Consider the following 16,471-nt stretch of genomic DNA (forward strand, 5'->3'; position numbering starts at 1 on the left):
TCTTCAGATACCTAAGAAGCTGAGAATTGAGCTTTTTTTCTGAAGGGTCAAAAAAAGATATTATTCTTTTTCAGAAAGCAAAGAAATGAGTTTTTAATGGCAGCAATTATAGCTAGTGTCTCATTCATGTCTGGATCTTGCTTTTTAAGAAGTATTTTTTAAAAAAGAATTGGCTCCTAAATATGGAATTTTTTTTTTTTTGGTTCAGATTTCTGACTTTAAAATTTTATTTTAACAATCAAACAAAAGCCAGAGCTAACCATTTACATACTAGGTGGGGATGTTATGTGGCTGAGGCATGAAGTTAAAAATAACTGAGAAGGGTCCTCCTACTGAAAAAAGAGGGTCAAATTTGAACCCTTTACCCCTGATACTTGCTAATTATGACCATGTGCAATATATCTCTGAATCTTGGGTCTATTCATCTATAAAATGAGATAACATCATCACCTGTAGAACAGCTAGGTCCCAATTAAAAGAATAAAGAATGCCTTAGAGGGTTAGCATTATTCAAAGTTGCACTGCATATTGCCATTGCTTTGGAACCAATGACCATATTTTGCAGAATTATATCTCTGAATGATGAAATTTGAATATGTGTGACCTCTACAGGGGATTCATTATGTACATTGACTGGGACCTCGCTAAACTTGGAAGCCCACAGAAGAAAATAAATGAAAAGTAATTTGCAAATCTTAAAGTGCTATAGTAATTCTACAATTCAGGCAAATTGCCAGAATTTGAACTCAGGTCTTTCTGTCTCTGCACTGTATCCACCATACAGTGAATGTATTTTATATCATGTATTTTACATACATGTATTTTGTATTTATAAAATAGCTAATATTTGTAAGCATTGGTTTACATACTTTGTTATACCTTCCCTTGATTGCAGGGACTGTTAGAGCTTGCTGCATGATAGGCATTTAATAAATGCTTTTTGATTTAATGATTATTCTCAAAAATCCTCAATATCATTAAGCTAGTTGTCACTTTGTTGTATTACACTGTATTGCTTTGTTTTCGGTTTTCTGTGTGTGGAATGAGATTGTATTGTACTGTTCTATATCTGATTGTATTATATTGCCTACATTAAAGTAGCATTTTCCCACTTCATGCATATGGTTTCCCATTGCTTTTAATGTGCTTTTGGAAGAAACAGTCTAAGAGAGACTGCCAGGAAAATGAGTTCTTAGAAGGAAAATAACAACATTTGTTATGACTGAATAATTCCAAGATGGCTTTTTGATTTGTCCTATGGATTTTGGCTGCAAAGACAGGTAGGCAGGAGCCCAAATCAGAATACAAAAACTCCAGAACTATATCTTCCTACTTTCTGAATAAGTTTTCAATTCAAGACTCTAGCCACTAATTTTTATTGGGAATTATCACAGACTTTAAACAGATGTCAGAAAGCCCATGCTTAATTTAAAGCTAAGGAAGAAAAAACCCATCCTATCTCGTTCTAGTCACAATCATTCTAGCTGACATTTCTATTGATGACTCACAAATGTAACTATGGCATCATCCAAGAAACAAGGCTCAGAGGGCAGTGTGTGCTGCAGCTAGCATCAAAGTCCCAAGAAATTAGAGGGAGGGCCAGCTGAAGGCTTTGGCAATGAACAATCACACCCACTGGGCCCTGCCGTCCTCACTGAAGTAAACAGTTGGGCGTCTTTCAACAGAAAAAGAAATCTCCAAGTTGAAGATATTAAGGCCCTGCCTGGATGCCAAGTTTTCTGAAAAGGTCTTTGACTGGAGACTTGAGCTGTGAGTTGGTTCGGACCCCTGCCAAACCATCTGGTTGTGATGTTAGTTTCCATAGTGTAAGTCTTTTGCACAGGGCTCCACATTGTGGGAAGCATAGAACAGGGAGACCTTTGGACCAGATCCCCACTTGTGATTACTAACCACCAATCCGTGATGAAAATCTCTTCTTTGGCTTCTTCCATGGCATTTGCAATGTCTTCAAAATACCCTTTTGCATTAACATACCTGCAAGAAAACAAATAAGTATTTTGTAAAAAAAAGTTTCACCAAAAAGAAAACCAAATCTCTAATTTGTTTCTTTTCATTTCAGATCTGTGATTTCATCAGTGTAAAAAGTATTCCCAGGATAGAGATCCCTCTACCAGATGTAAATGAACAAATCATGCTCTTGATCACTTTACATTAACAAATATTGACAACTGTAAGTTTGTACCTTATAGTCTTAGAGATTTGCCCAAAACACCTAAGTCACTTGACCAGAATAAGTCAGAAGAAGAATTTGAATCCCATTTTTCCAGATTCTAAAATCCAACCCTGTAGCTGCCATATAGCTAGGATTAATAAAAACAACCAATGGTTTAATAGAACCAGTAAACATAATTGGAAAATTCCATACTTAATGAGTGCAGTAAAGAGAATGATGTAATCTATTCTCCTTAAATGGTTCAAGGATAGGCAACATGAAGAAATAACATTTCTATATAGCAGGTAGAGACTTAAAAGAGTTCTTTATTTATCCCTATCCTGTCTGATCCTCATAATAATCTTATGGGAGGTATAACTACAGGCTTTCTCATATTCATGTTAAATAAGAAAAAAATTAAATGACACTGTCAAATCTAGCTAGTTAAATGCTGGAAGATGGTTTTAGACCTAGGTCTTCCTGCCTGTGTGCTCTGTTTTAATTCTGAGTCCTGAGCTAGAAAATACTGCCTTGATCCTTTTATTTTAAGTGATCATTTAAAATTCATGTAAAATAGGGTATTACTAACAATAATTTTGGGACACTCCAAGGATGACTTCCTAATGGAGCTGATTGTCCTACAGCTCTGGAAGCAAGTCATTGACCACTAAATGGGAGAGTTCTAGCTCTCAGCATGAAACCACAGAAAGCTTTTCTTCTAAGACTTTACAATAACCATTAATGGCTATTAATGAGTGGGAAAGGAAAACAATTCAACCTAAATGTGATTTGTTATTAAAGGGAAATTAACTCACAAGTAAATTCTTTGAATATTTATAGGATAATAGACCTTGGCCAGGAAGAGGCCATCTAATCTCTCTCAGATGAGGAAACCAAGTCTCAGAGAGTTTCAGGGAATTTATTCAAGATCACTGAGCTAAATGATGAAGGTTTGAACCTAGGCTCTCTAAGTGTAAATCCTATAATGGTCTTTTTCATCCTACCACACTGATTCCCTAATGTACCAAAGAGAAAAAGCCCTGTTTATTTTCTATATGACTGAAAGTTCAGAACTCAACTTGCAAGATTAAAAACTTATCCACTGGGAAAAAAAATTCTTAAGATACTTATGTAAGAAAACTCATTTCATTCCATTCTTTCACATGATGGCAAATTTTTTCAAAAAAGGGGGAAAAAAAAGCATCTAAATTTTAAAAGATCACAATTTGTTATCTGATTATTTCATTATTCTAATTATATTGTAGAATACTAAAGAAAGAAAGCCATAGATCAGAGATTCATAATCTCTTAGTATATTTGAGAAAATTTAGGGACCCATTCTCAGAATGATGTCTTTAATCTCATTAAATGAAATATACAGAATTACAAATGAAACCAATTAGATTGAAATGAAGTCTACAGAAAGGAAGACTGTGATCATCTGTCATTCAACAGTGGCTCTAATAACTATAGCAATCTCAAAGTAATGACTTGCAACAAATGTAATGCAATATGAAAACATCTGTGATTTCTATTCATTATAAAGTCAAAAGTTCTACTAATATTGTTGTGATGTGTTGCCTACATTTATAGTGGGAAAAAAATGTTAATTATAATGAGAGATTATTTAAAATAAAGATATATTTTTCCCCATTCAAATTCACAGACCACCCTCCCCCCCCCCCCCCTCGAAATCATGGACTTCAGGTTAAGAATCTCTGCTGTACCTAGAAGGAAAATTCTTTACCATTTGGCTAAGGTGTTCTCCTGGATCGCAGCATAAGATCCAAACCTGTGCTCTTTGAGGAAATTGGCACCGTGTTTCTGAATAAATTCTTCAATGGCCCCACCCCACCACCGTGCATGTCTGTAGCTGTTACATTTCAAAATCAATGTCCTATAAACGGAAGAAGAAAGAGGGTTTAGGGGCAGAAATGATGACCTATGTCCCATTTCTACAATGGAATTTCTGTTCTGAGGATGCAGGCTGAGGGTTAAACATGTCACACAATATTCCCAAATTACCTACATTTTAGTGAGATAGCATTGAACCTGTAAATTATTTCACCCCACCATCCTGAGGAAATCCTCTCTATTACTGTAGGTCAGAATCTTCTCTGCAACTTAGGGTTTTGGAAAATTTCCTGGGGGTACTAAGAGGTTAAATTATTTTCCTATGGTAAGTAAATTTCCTAGGGACACATGATCAGGATGAGCCAGAAGTGGGGCATAAAACTGGGCCTTTGAGGTGTTCTCTCACCAACTCCCTATCTCTCTCTCTCTCTCTCTCTCTCTCTCTCTCTCTCTCTCTCTCTCTCTCTCTCTCTCTCGAACATTTTCACTCAAAAATGGATGTTTATGTCATTAAAATACTCCAATTTTTTAAAATAGTTTTTTATTTTCGAAACATCTGCATGGATAATTTGACAACATGACCCTTGCATAGCCTTGTGTTTCAGACTTTCTCCTCCTTTCTCTCACCCCCTACCCTAGATGGCAAACAATCCTGAATATGTTAAATATGTTAAAATATGTGTTAAATCTAATATAATACTCCAATTTTGACCTTGTAATTGTTGATATTCCTTTCAGTGAAATCATCACCCGGTATCCATGCCAGCCTGTCTCATCAAACTCTTATATATTTCTTAATATATAATGGATCTCCCATACCTTTGCCCTCTTTGAGAAAACCAATGAGGCACACGGATATTCCACTGGTTATTCCTGTCTCTAACTAGGTCACCCACTATTTCAATCATGCATTATTATAATGACATCAATCCATGTAAATCTATGTATTCCTAATCAGACCAAAACTTTTCAAAATGCAAAGGATAAGTGAGAGAAAAATTTTTGGAAATACTGAAAGGAGCCAAAAATTCTCACCTGGAAAGATTATCAATCCGGAGCCCATATTTTGTTTCAGTTTCCTTCTTTCCCATCTTAATGCTGAATTCTTTGTCTACCAAAAGGACAAATGCGATGGCTCCACTGTCAGGCTTCATGTAGAGTAAGAAGGAATCTTTCACTATTAACCACCTGCAAGGATATATGGAAGTTCCATAGAATCAATCAAGGGAAATAATAACCTGGTGCTTTAGTAAAAAGCAAACAAAAGAAATTTCTTAAGTGCCTACTATGTGTTTTTTTTTTTTTTTGTTTTGTTTTTCCCCCTCTGAGGCTGGGGTTAAGTGACTTGCCTAGGGTCACACAGCTAGGACGTGTTAAGTGTCTGAGATCAGATTTGAACTCGGGTCCTCCTGAATTCAAGGCTGGTGCTCTATCCACTGTGCCACCTAGCTGCCCCCTACTATGTGTTTTAAGGGCTTTACAAATACTATCTCATTTCAGGCTCACAATCCTGGGAGGTGGGTGTTACTATTATAATTTTGCAGTAAAAAAAACTGAGGCAGACAGAGATTAAATGACTTGCTCAGGGTTACCAAGCTAGTAAATGTCTGATAGTGCACTTGAACTTAGCTCTTTCTGATTCTGGGCACAGGGACCTATCCATTTCTCCATCTACCTACTGATACTAGAAATATCATATAATTCTCCTTTCAATCAATATAGGAAGCCCATCATTATGTGACCATTCTACTTTGCACATCCTTGTTGACCCCAGACTATGACTTGTTTTCAGAATTCATAAGAAATCACCAAGTTAAATGAAGTTAAAAATGAAGAGATTTTAACCAAATCATAAACCCAGACATATTGCATTGTCACTCATCAGGACAAAACTAAAAGCATGGTTGAGAAATACAAATGGTGGAGAGGAGAAGGTTGGACAGGCTGCAATCTCTACGGGATAGGGCCCACAAAAATAGGATCACAATTGTACAATAACAATCAACATATCCATATGTTTAATTCAGAGGTGGCAGCAGCAAGGGAACAGACCAATAATTTCAATGGTAATGAAATTCCCTTTAGCAGTACATGTGATTTTTTTTTTTGAGGCAATTGGGGTTAAGTGACTTGCTCAGGGTCCCACAGCTACTAATATCTGAAACTGGATTTGAACTCAGGTTTTCTGACTGGATCCAGGGCCAATGCTCTGTCCACTGTATTACCTAGTAGCCCCTCATGAGAACTATTTTTAAACCAGTATCTACCCTGCAAATTAAATCTTTGAGAGTTGCTTGGGGGCATTACAAGGTTAGGCGACTTAGGATAGAAACAAGTACATTTCAGGAGCAGGATTTAAATTCAGATCTTTACTAACTGCAACTCACAGCTTTCTAACTAAAGAACTGAGTTCCCCATCATCCCCATTTTGCATAAGAAAGCATTGAAGGCAAGGTTAATTAATCTGTAAATGTTCACATCACTGGTAAGATCAGAGGCTGTATTTGAACACGGATTTCTTCTGAATCTAAGTTTCAGCAGATTTAACTTTGGGAACCAATCTTGCATGAATGTCTCTCACTTTAATGGACGAGATGACAAAAATTGAATGAAAACTTTTACAGTGAAATGATTTAAATAGGCTAAAGAGTCTGACTATTTAAAGTAAAATCATGGTGGAAGTCTTTATAAAATAGCCACTAACTCCTAAACTTCTCTGCTTTATCTATTTGGATTTTTTAAATATCTGGCATTTTATTGTTTTTTGGTTTTTTTTAAGTGAAGGTGATGCTTGTAAATTAATTTTTCTCATTCATTCAACAAGCAACATTTTTAAAAGTGCAACTGCACAGTGGACCCTAATGTATTGGGGGATATGCCTTGTGGGGGATTTGCAGGAGGACATGGAGAAATGGTGGAGAGGTTGAGAAGGTGGGAATAGATTTCAATCTGTGCCACTAGGGGGAGTGATATGTCAATGAGATCCCAGAGCCATCCCAGGGGGAGAATGAGTTCATTTAGAATTAATATTATGCCTTTTAAGTTAATAGTAGAAAGAATTCCAGTTCTGGAGTCACAGGACCTAGGTTCAAATCCCACCTATCTATGTGGCTCTGACCAAATTACCTAATCTCCTTGGGTCTCAGTAGGTAAAGATTAGATGTTGTCTGAGGTCAGTTTTGTACCAGCACCTAGTTTTGCATACACAGTAATTGGTATGTAGTAGGCACTTAATAAATGCTTCATGGATCAATTGATTTTTGCTCCTTCCTTCTTCTTCACCCTCACCCACAATCAATGGCTAAGTCTTACTTATTCTTTCCAGCAATATCTCTGACATCTGTCTCCCTTCCACTAATGCCACAATCATCCTGGCTCACGTCCTCATCACTTCACCTCCCACCTGGACTGTTGCATCATTTGGTTGCCCCTTACCTTTCCAAGCTGACTGTACTTCATTTGTCCTCATGTCCCAGGCAGACTGGCTAGTCCGGTTCTATCCCCTGCACATGACATCCCATCTCTCACCTCCATCCCCATCCCTGTATCCCCTCTACCCTCAACCCTAAGACACTCTGTTCCCTCACCTCTTGGGACTCTCCCTCCTTCAAGGCTCTGGGCAATCTCACCTCCTGCTAGAAGTCTTTCCTGATTCTCCCAGTGGTCACCACAACTTCTTTGTCCCTATTTGTACTTACCACTTTCTTACCTATGGAGATATTCTTTCCCCTTGGCAAAATCTAAGCATCTTGGGGGGAGGACTATCTTTTCATCTTTAATTTCAATATCCCCAGTATCTAGCACATTTCAGGCAGTTAAGAAATGCTCGCTGAATTACTGAATGGAATTACTATACTATCTGCTTCCATAAGATTTTATAATAGTGAGACAATTTCATGTGTTTGACCTTAATGGAACTTCACAACCATGTTGTGAGGTGCTTGGGATTTGTGCCTGGGAAGGTTCTTGAGGGTAAAGTCCCTCCCTGGATGCTCTGCAACTTACAGACTTAATGAATTGTCTAGGGCACTGAGGGATTACTTGACATAGCCATTAATAACAACATATTTATATGTTAAAATTTGCAAAGAACTTTACAAATAGTATTTCATGTTATCAATTCAACGATTCTAGGATATTGTATTCATTTGACAGATAAGGAAACTGAGGCAAATCGCACAACTAATATGTGTCTGAGGCAGAATTTGAACTCAGATCATCTTGACTCCAAGTCCAGTGTTCTATCCAGTGTGTTTCCTGGTATCTATTACATTTCTGGCATTAGGAAATACTTTGTCATGTTGCCACTTTCTATAGTCTTAAGTATCCCCCCCCCCCCACCAAATTTAATAGATGAAAATGACTACTAAGTGGTCAAAATAAATGGGAACAGTATACAAAGCTTTTGCCTCTGAATTTGGTGCTCCTCCTCTTATACCACGATACCTCCCCCAGCCTCGCTTTGTCCTTAGATCTCTGATGATGGCACTATTATTAACACAAGTCCTAACAACAATGACATAAATCACAGGATTGCAACGCTCAAAGAACACTCCTGACAAGTATAGATGACTTTACGATGAATTGTGGGCGACAGAAGCAGTGTTGTTAATGAGTAAATGAGTATCAGCCAGCCAGAAGATAATATTCATTGATCTACTGACACATCCCATAATACTCAATCACTGGGTGAACTCACAGTTCAGTAAAGTAAATGTGCACAATCACATGGCAACAACTACCTCGCCTTGGCTTTCTGGCCAGCGTTCAAGCTCTCAGACACTCCTAGATTGAATGGAACACTATGGTTTTGAAACCCATAAATTCCAATGGAATCGTAACCCAAAGTTATAATTCTACTTTTAGCTTCCCTGGGAAAGAAAAGGCGGTGTGGCTGAAGGAGTCAAACAGTAACTTATGAGAAAGAAAGAAAAGGAATTGCAAAGGAGATGCAGAGCTATAAATAATGCACAAGATTCATCTGGGGAGAGAAATTTTGGAGTAACATGGGAATTTATAGGAGCAGAAGAGGGACTAAAACTGAAGTAAGAGGAAGAGTTAAGACTAAAGAAAGAGATAGATGGCACAGTGGATAAAGCTCAGGCTCTGGAGCCAAGAGGACTTGAGTTCGAATTCAGCCTCAGACAGTTACTAGTAGTCATTAAATTCTGATTGTCTCAAAAATAAATAAATAAATAAAACCACAAAATGGTTCTGAATGGGTAAGTCAGCCAGAGATTACCTAAGAGAAAGGAAGGTAGGTGTAGGGGTCAAGGTATTGACAAATGATATCTCTGGACTTGAAAATCCCCAGTAGCAATTTACCAGAGTATTTCTCCAGAGAACAAAGAGGTTGTCACTTTCAAGATATAGGGAAACCATGGATAGAGCACCAACTCTGAAGTTAGGAGGACCTGAGTTTATACCTAGTCTCAGACTCGTAACACTTCCTAGCTATGTGATCCTGAGCAAGTCATTTAACCCCAATTGCCTCAGCAGAAAAAAAAAAAAAAATGTAGGGAAACCAGGAATTTTTTGCAGTAGCCCACATAGAGGATGCTATATTTCTATTTCTCTCATAGCCATTCCATTTTTGCTCACCCTATCCCTTTTATATATATGGATAATGCTAATATACAGAGATATAGATGATTTATGTGGGTTTATTTTATATCCTTCAGCTTTGAAAAGTTGTTGTTTCTGCTCAAAAGACTAACAAGGTCTTCCTCCTAAAAGAGAAGGTATGAATGTCTGAAGAAAGCATTTCTCCTCTCAAGGTTATCAGGGAGAATAAAGGATTTCTTTTAAAAAGGGAAGAAGAAGAATTTTATATGAAAACCAAAGGTGAAAGACAAAGGATATGAGGAAGCAAAAAGGAATTCCTACCTGCCAAAAGGTTGGAGGGAAAAGAATGTCAAGCTCAGGAGGATAAACAGAGATAAATGTTTGGAATAAAGAAAAACAATAATGATATAGATAACATTTACATAGTGCCCACTCTGTGCCAGGCTCTGTGCTAAGAGTTTTACATATGTTGTCACATTAGAAACTCAAACAACAACCCTGAGAAGTAGGTTCTATTATTATCCGCACTTTAAGCAGAGGTTCACAGGCTTGCCCAGGATTGCATAGCTAAGTATCTGAGGATGATTTTGAACTCACTCAGATCTTCCTGATTCCAGGGTCAGTCTGTGTGTGTGTGTGTGTGTGTGTGTATAAAATATATACTGTGTATATATGTGTGTGTGTATACACACATAAACATTACCTACATGTGAGCTAGAAGCATTCCCAATAAGAATTGAGGTAAAATAAGGATGCCTATGATTACTACTATTATTCAATATTGTATTTGAAATGTTAGATTTGGCAATGAGGAGAAAGAGAAATTGGAGGAATTAAATAGGCAATGAGGAAACAAAACTGCCTCTCATTGAAGATGAGTATATTTAGAGAATCAACTAAAAAGTACTTAAAATAATTAACAACTTTTCAAAACTGAAGGATATAAAATAAACCCACATAAATCATCTACATCTCTGTATATTAACGTTATCCATATATATAAAAGGGATAGGGTGAACAAAAATGGAATGGCTATCTCAAGCAATAGAACAAGTAGTGTATCTCTGCCACTGGAGGTCTATAAACTCTAGTGAGATGACTATTTATCAGGGACGATGCAGATAAGATTAATGCAATGGGAAATGATGGATGAAATGACTAATGAGGATCCCCTTTAATACTGCAATTCTATGATGTTAATCTATCCCCCTGTTTCTAGGAGAAAAACTATAATTAAGTCATTCTTGATCAATGAGCACTCAAACAGTTCTTGGTGCTCAGGGAGGAAGGAAAAAAGGAAGGAATTAGACTTTGTGAGGGAGGAGCTGCTGGCCCTGTGATGATGATGATGATGATGATGATGATGATGATGATGATGATGATAAACAAATACTCTCAGGTGAAGAGAACTCATCTGGTACAGATCAGCTGAGGCAGATATTTGTTGACTTGGTCATAAGAGATCTTCCCAGAGAATGTGCCCAGGAGGTAGCAAAGGATTTTCAAAGACCTGTTAAACTGGATGACTGCTTCCCACTTCGAGTGATTCATGTGGGAGGTGGAGGTGTGGTAGCAAGAGGAATGTGGGATAAAAAGTCTTGGGCAAGAAATTGAAGAAAGACCTTCAGGGCAGAGAGCGGGTTTCCATTATTGCTGTTAGTCAAAGGCCAGAACAACAGAAGAGATAATAGACTGGGGAAGTGAACATTATGTTTAAGAAGATGTCTAATATCAGGACTTGAATTTGGAGGATCACAGCTTTAATTACAAACTAATAGCTTCCTAATTAGGAGTGGAATGCACCAACAAGAAATTTGGTTTTACACACATATATTGTATTAAGGATATACTGTAACACATTTAATATGTATGGGATAGCCTGTCATCTAGGGGAGGGAGTAGAGGGAGGGAGGGGAAAATTTGGAAAAGTGAATACAAGGGATACTCTTGTAAAAAAAAAAAAAAAAAAAAAAAATTTACCCATGCATATGTACTGTCCAAAAAAAATTATAATTATAAAATTAATTTTAAAAAAGGAGTAGAATGCATCTAACAAGTCTTAATAAAAATATATATATTATAATAACTAGATTTATCAAAGCACTGTACAAATGTTATCTAATTTTATTCTCATGACAACCCTAGATAGGAAGTGCTATTATTTATACCTTTTATAGATAGGTAAACCAAAGAAGTTAAGTGATTGGCGTTAGGGCTACACAGCCAGTAATGAGACTGAATTTGAATTCAGGTCTTGCCCTGTGTAGGTCCAGCTACTGTATCCACTGTATCACCTAGTCACTTACTTAGCTAGAGTCTTATAAATCTAATCTGACAAAACCAACTGCATTTCAACAGGCTGGACATCACAGAACGTGATTGTAATGTGCGAAGAATTATACAAAATTATCAAAAATATCCAGAAGTTTGAATAAGGCAAAATTCAGGTAAAAGAGTAAAAAACTAGAAGACTTGACAGAACTATATCTTTATATAAATACTCAAAGTTACAGGTATCATGAGTTATTATCTCAATGAATCAAAAAGGACCTCATAGATATTCACTCAAAATTAGGGGAATGAGACTTATGATTGGATATAGCTCTGGAAGGATATACTTTTTTGGAAAAAACAAGACAGTAAAAGGGACTAAAGAGTTGAAATGAATTGTAACACATGTAAAATGTATGGGATTACCTGTCATCGGGGGGAGGGAGTGGAGGGAGGGAGGGGATAATTTGGAAAAATGAATTAAAAAAAAAAAAAGTTGAAATGAATCCACATAATAAGAAGATTTACTGAAATGAAGAAATTCAGGAACAAACAAAAAAAAAATAGTAACTAGCATTGAAGTGAAGATGGCACATCTGGTTCACAAACATAATCCATATTGTGGCTAGTTCCTTCTAACAAAGGCATATTTCTTCTCTTGTTTTAATGACAGTTTTCATCCTTCAAAAGGTAGAAGAAATGGTGCAGGGAGGTAGTAGGTGTGTGGGGGAAAAGGTGAAGAACTTACAGATCAAGCAGAGATTGATCAGGGATTGTTATCTAAGGCCTTAAAGGCCTCAGTTTAAGAAACATTTTAGATAAGGCCTGGACTACATTCCACTGTCCAAAAGAGGATCTGGGGTGAGGAAGCATGTGATTTTAGATAAGATCCAGACACTGATGAGAAAGCTATACATCTACTACATTCTACTGACCATATAGGGGAATAGACTCATGTGACCAATCACACCATATAGAGGGTGGGATTTTGGGGGGTTCTTTGTCTGAAACGTATAAATACTGTGAACATTTTCAAGGGAGTGGCTCTCTGTCCTGCTGTGGGCTTTGGCTCGCAGACCAAGATGGGGTCTGCTTCTTGAGATTCTAATAAAGAATTCTGCTTTCTATGAGTGATCTCTATAGTAGTCAATTTGGGTAGGTCTCTTTATCCCAAACATATGATGATAAGGGAAGCAGCCTCAGAGCTAGGAATTGAATTCAAATACAACCTCAGACACTTACATATGCCTGGGCTAATCACCTATTTTAGGTGACTTCCCCATCTCTGGATTTTCAACGGAAGAAGGGAAAGCTAATAGTCGTCAGACGTGTAATCCAGATTTGGGGTGTGGGGGGGTATTTATTCTTTTTAAAAAAATTTTAAAATAATAATAAAATTATTTATTTTAAAGGGTTCATAGGATCCCATGATGTAAAATTCTGTAGAGAAGTTAGTCAAGAAGGAATAGGAAGTTCTCAAGAATAAAATTCTAAAGAACCACTTTACATTAACCAGCCATGTGATTTTGCTTTGGAAGAAGGAGAAGGAAAGGAAGAGGAGAAGGAGGATTCTAATGGGGAAGAAATGAATTGTCTAAAAAAAAATTTATCTGGATGTCCTAAAATTAATTCATTATCATTCCCCAATCTCTCTCCTCCAAACTTTCCTCTTTCTCCTAAGGCACCTCTACTTTCCCAGTCCCAGTTTGTAATTTGAAAATCAACTCCAATTTTTCTTTCTCACTCCCCAAATCTGACCATTTCTAGCCAAATTCACAACATCCCTCATGTTCTTTTCCTTCTCTTCACTTGATTCTAATGGCTATCCCTTTAATTCAAACCCTCATCTTCCCATTTTGCTGAGATGATTACAATCATCTCAGGATCACAACTGGTTTCCTAGTCCCAAGGTTCTCATCAGAGCAGTCCATCCTTTACCCTGCTGCCTAAACAACTTTCCTTAAGCAGAATTCTGATCACAAGACTCCCCAAGTCGATCAGTGTCCCTGGTTTCCTATAACCAATCACAGACTCCTCAGTTTGACTTTTAAAGTCCCTCACAATCTGATCCCGATCTATTGTACCAGTCTCACTGGATGTTCTTTACTGCCCTTTTGGAATGCTGTGATTCAGCCACACTGGCTTTCTCTCTCTTCCTCCTTGTCTGGATGTCCCCAGGAGTAGAAACTACTCATTCTTACTCTTATGCCCCAGGCAACCCCTTTCTTCCTTCAAGAGGCAACTTAGATACCAACTGTTCCCTCTCAGACTGAATCTAAATGAGTTTGTGCTTGCTTACTTTGTATTTATCCAAAGAAACACTTCCTAAATGTTGAATATAAAACAGGAACTGTTTGATTTTTGGCACTTGGACTCCAGTGCCTAGCAAGGTACTTGGCACATAATAAGTGCTAAATGAATACTGGTTGACTAATTAAACTTCAGCTAACTGGGCTCATTGACTTTCCAGGCTTCTTTCTTATACCTTGGTCCCTACCACTTACTCTTGGATCCAGTGACTGGCTATCCTAGCTTCCTCATACAAGATATCCTATGTCTCAGTTTTTTGCATCTTTACCTTCTCTCCACATGCAGAGGTTTCTTTCCCTTTCCTTCATTTTCTGGGTTGCCTGGCTTCCTTCAAATCTCAGCCAAAATTCCTGACCTATCTTAGTGCCTTCCCTCAGTAATTACCTCCCATGTATCCCATCAATACCTGGTTTACAGGTAGTTATAGTTATGTTCTTCCTTCTGTTGTTGTTTTTTTTGTTTTGTTTTTTTCCCAGTCATAATCCTGTGGGCCATAGTACATCAATATTGTATGTATATAGGGTTACAAGGTGTTTTTTTTTTTTTTGATTGTTTGTTGATTGTTTTTGTTTTGTTTTGTTTTTTGGTTTGGTTTGGTATGGTTTTGTTTTTGGCAAAGATATCAGAGTGGTTTGCCATTTCCTTCTTTATAGATGAAGAAACTGAGGCAAACAGGATGAAGTGACTTGCCCAGGATCACACAGTAAGTATTGAAGCGAGATCTGAACTCAGATATTCTTGATTCCAGGCCCAGCCATTGAGCCACCTACTGCTTCCCTACTCATGTCCAAAAGATTGTGAGCTCTCTCAAGGTAAGGGATGCTTTTGCCCTTTTTTTGTATCTCTAGTACTTGGCACAGAGTAGACATTATGTCTGACAGTTCACATTTTGGAGTCTTTTAACAACAGGCCAGTGAGCCTGGCTTTAATTCCTGGCAAAATTCAAGAATATTTTATCAAAGGGAGGACTAGTACAAATTCAAAATGCGAAGTGGTAACTCTGAGCCATCCTGTGCTCTTCCATAAGAAGTCATACCAGACCAACATCTCCTTCTTGACAGCAAGTAGATTACTAGACCAAGGAGTAGGAAGGACCTTTGTGTGTAAGAAAGAACAGACTTATTCAATTGATCCTAAAACTAGGAATAAGGGGTGAAAAATGCAAAGAGATCGCTGGACTTGATATCAGTTGGAATAAAAAGTGTCCCACATGGAGACTATTTCAAAAGTGGAATGAGCTTTACCTTTGGTATTAAACATTTGCCTTTTCTGTCATACCAAGTTCCTTCCATAGTGCAATGCAACAAAGGCTCAAGAATTTACTGGAGACACCAAATTTCTCTGTAACATGATGACGTGCACCTACACATTATCTCTCCATCTCTCTCTCCCTCTCTCTGCCTCTTTCTGTCTCTGTGTCTGTGTCTCTTTCTGTCTGTCTCTGAATCTCCTCTCCTCTCATTTCTCTTCTCTTTCCTTCTCTTTCTTCCTTACCATATATATATACATATATATACATACATATATGTGTGTGTGTATATATATGATATATACATACATGCACACACACATTTTTTATATATATATATAACACACACACACAAATATACATATATATATGGTATACAGGTACCCATAGATAATCTAATATTTATATATAGAATGTAGCCATTGGCAGGGGAAGTAAGAGGCCTGTGGGAACCTGCAATACCTTGATACTCTAAAATTTTATTACTCTGCTTGAAAATTTACTAACTGGTTGGTGTTTCCTTCTTCTCGGCTTATGGCCATTCTAGGAATAAAGACCAAGGACTCAGGAGGGCTTTCATGGGAGACACGATAAAGGAATGGTCACAGCCAGGTGTCAAATAATTTTCAAAATGACTCCCACCTCTACCCACTAAACCATCTGTTCTACAGGAAATGTACTCCCTGAATCTGTCCACATGATGTAATCATTCTCCCCATTTGATCTTGTTATTCTTCTTAATTTATAAAGCACAGTCAGGAGATGCTTAATAATATGGAACCAATCAACTTGAAAATGTGTTCCTTAAAAATGTTAACGTGAAAGCACATTTCATCCTCAAGTAATTAAATCAGCAGGGGATCTCTGGCAATGTCATTGAAGCCAAATAGAAAGGAGTGGTGAGAACATTTTAAAAGTAATTTCATTTATCCCAAAGATTAGTTTATGTGAAGTTAGATTCAAACTTCCCAGAGTAATATTTTTCTCAGAAATTCATTTCAAGTCAATTTGATAGTCATTTCCATTTGTTGCCATTATTGCTGTTATTT

The 16,471-nt window shown here is 37.3% G+C and overlaps 1 protein-coding gene and 1 long non-coding RNA gene across 5 annotated transcripts in view; one reads left to right on the forward strand and one right to left on the reverse strand.

Moving 5' to 3' along the window:
* The window catches only part of PLD1 (phospholipase D1), a 268,046-nt gene that overhangs the window by 100,982 nt on the left and 150,593 nt on the right, over nt 1-16,471 (reverse strand). For all 4 annotated transcript variants that reach the window (XM_074298190.1, XM_074298191.1, XM_074298192.1 and 1 more), the window contains 3 exons: nt 5,063-5,215; nt 3,921-4,070; nt 1,912-1,995 (listed from right to left, as the gene is read on the reverse strand). In XM_074298190.1, the coding sequence (XP_074154291.1) occupies nt 1,912-1,995; nt 3,921-4,070; nt 5,063-5,215 (387 nt within the window). The remainder of the gene's footprint in view (nt 1-1,911; nt 1,996-3,920; nt 4,071-5,062; nt 5,216-16,471) is intronic.
* Nucleotides 1,683-16,058, forward strand: LOC141560285 (uncharacterized). Its single transcript, XR_012487686.1, has 4 exons — nt 1,683-1,770; nt 2,081-2,191; nt 14,922-14,985; nt 15,970-16,058. It is a non-coding gene; the product is annotated as an uncharacterized LOC141560285 (long non-coding RNA).

The sequence above is a fragment of the Sminthopsis crassicaudata genome, chromosome 3 (assembly GCF_048593235.1).
Source record: "Sminthopsis crassicaudata isolate SCR6 chromosome 3, ASM4859323v1, whole genome shotgun sequence".
Classification (NCBI taxonomy): domain Eukaryota; kingdom Metazoa; phylum Chordata; class Mammalia; order Dasyuromorphia; family Dasyuridae; genus Sminthopsis; species Sminthopsis crassicaudata.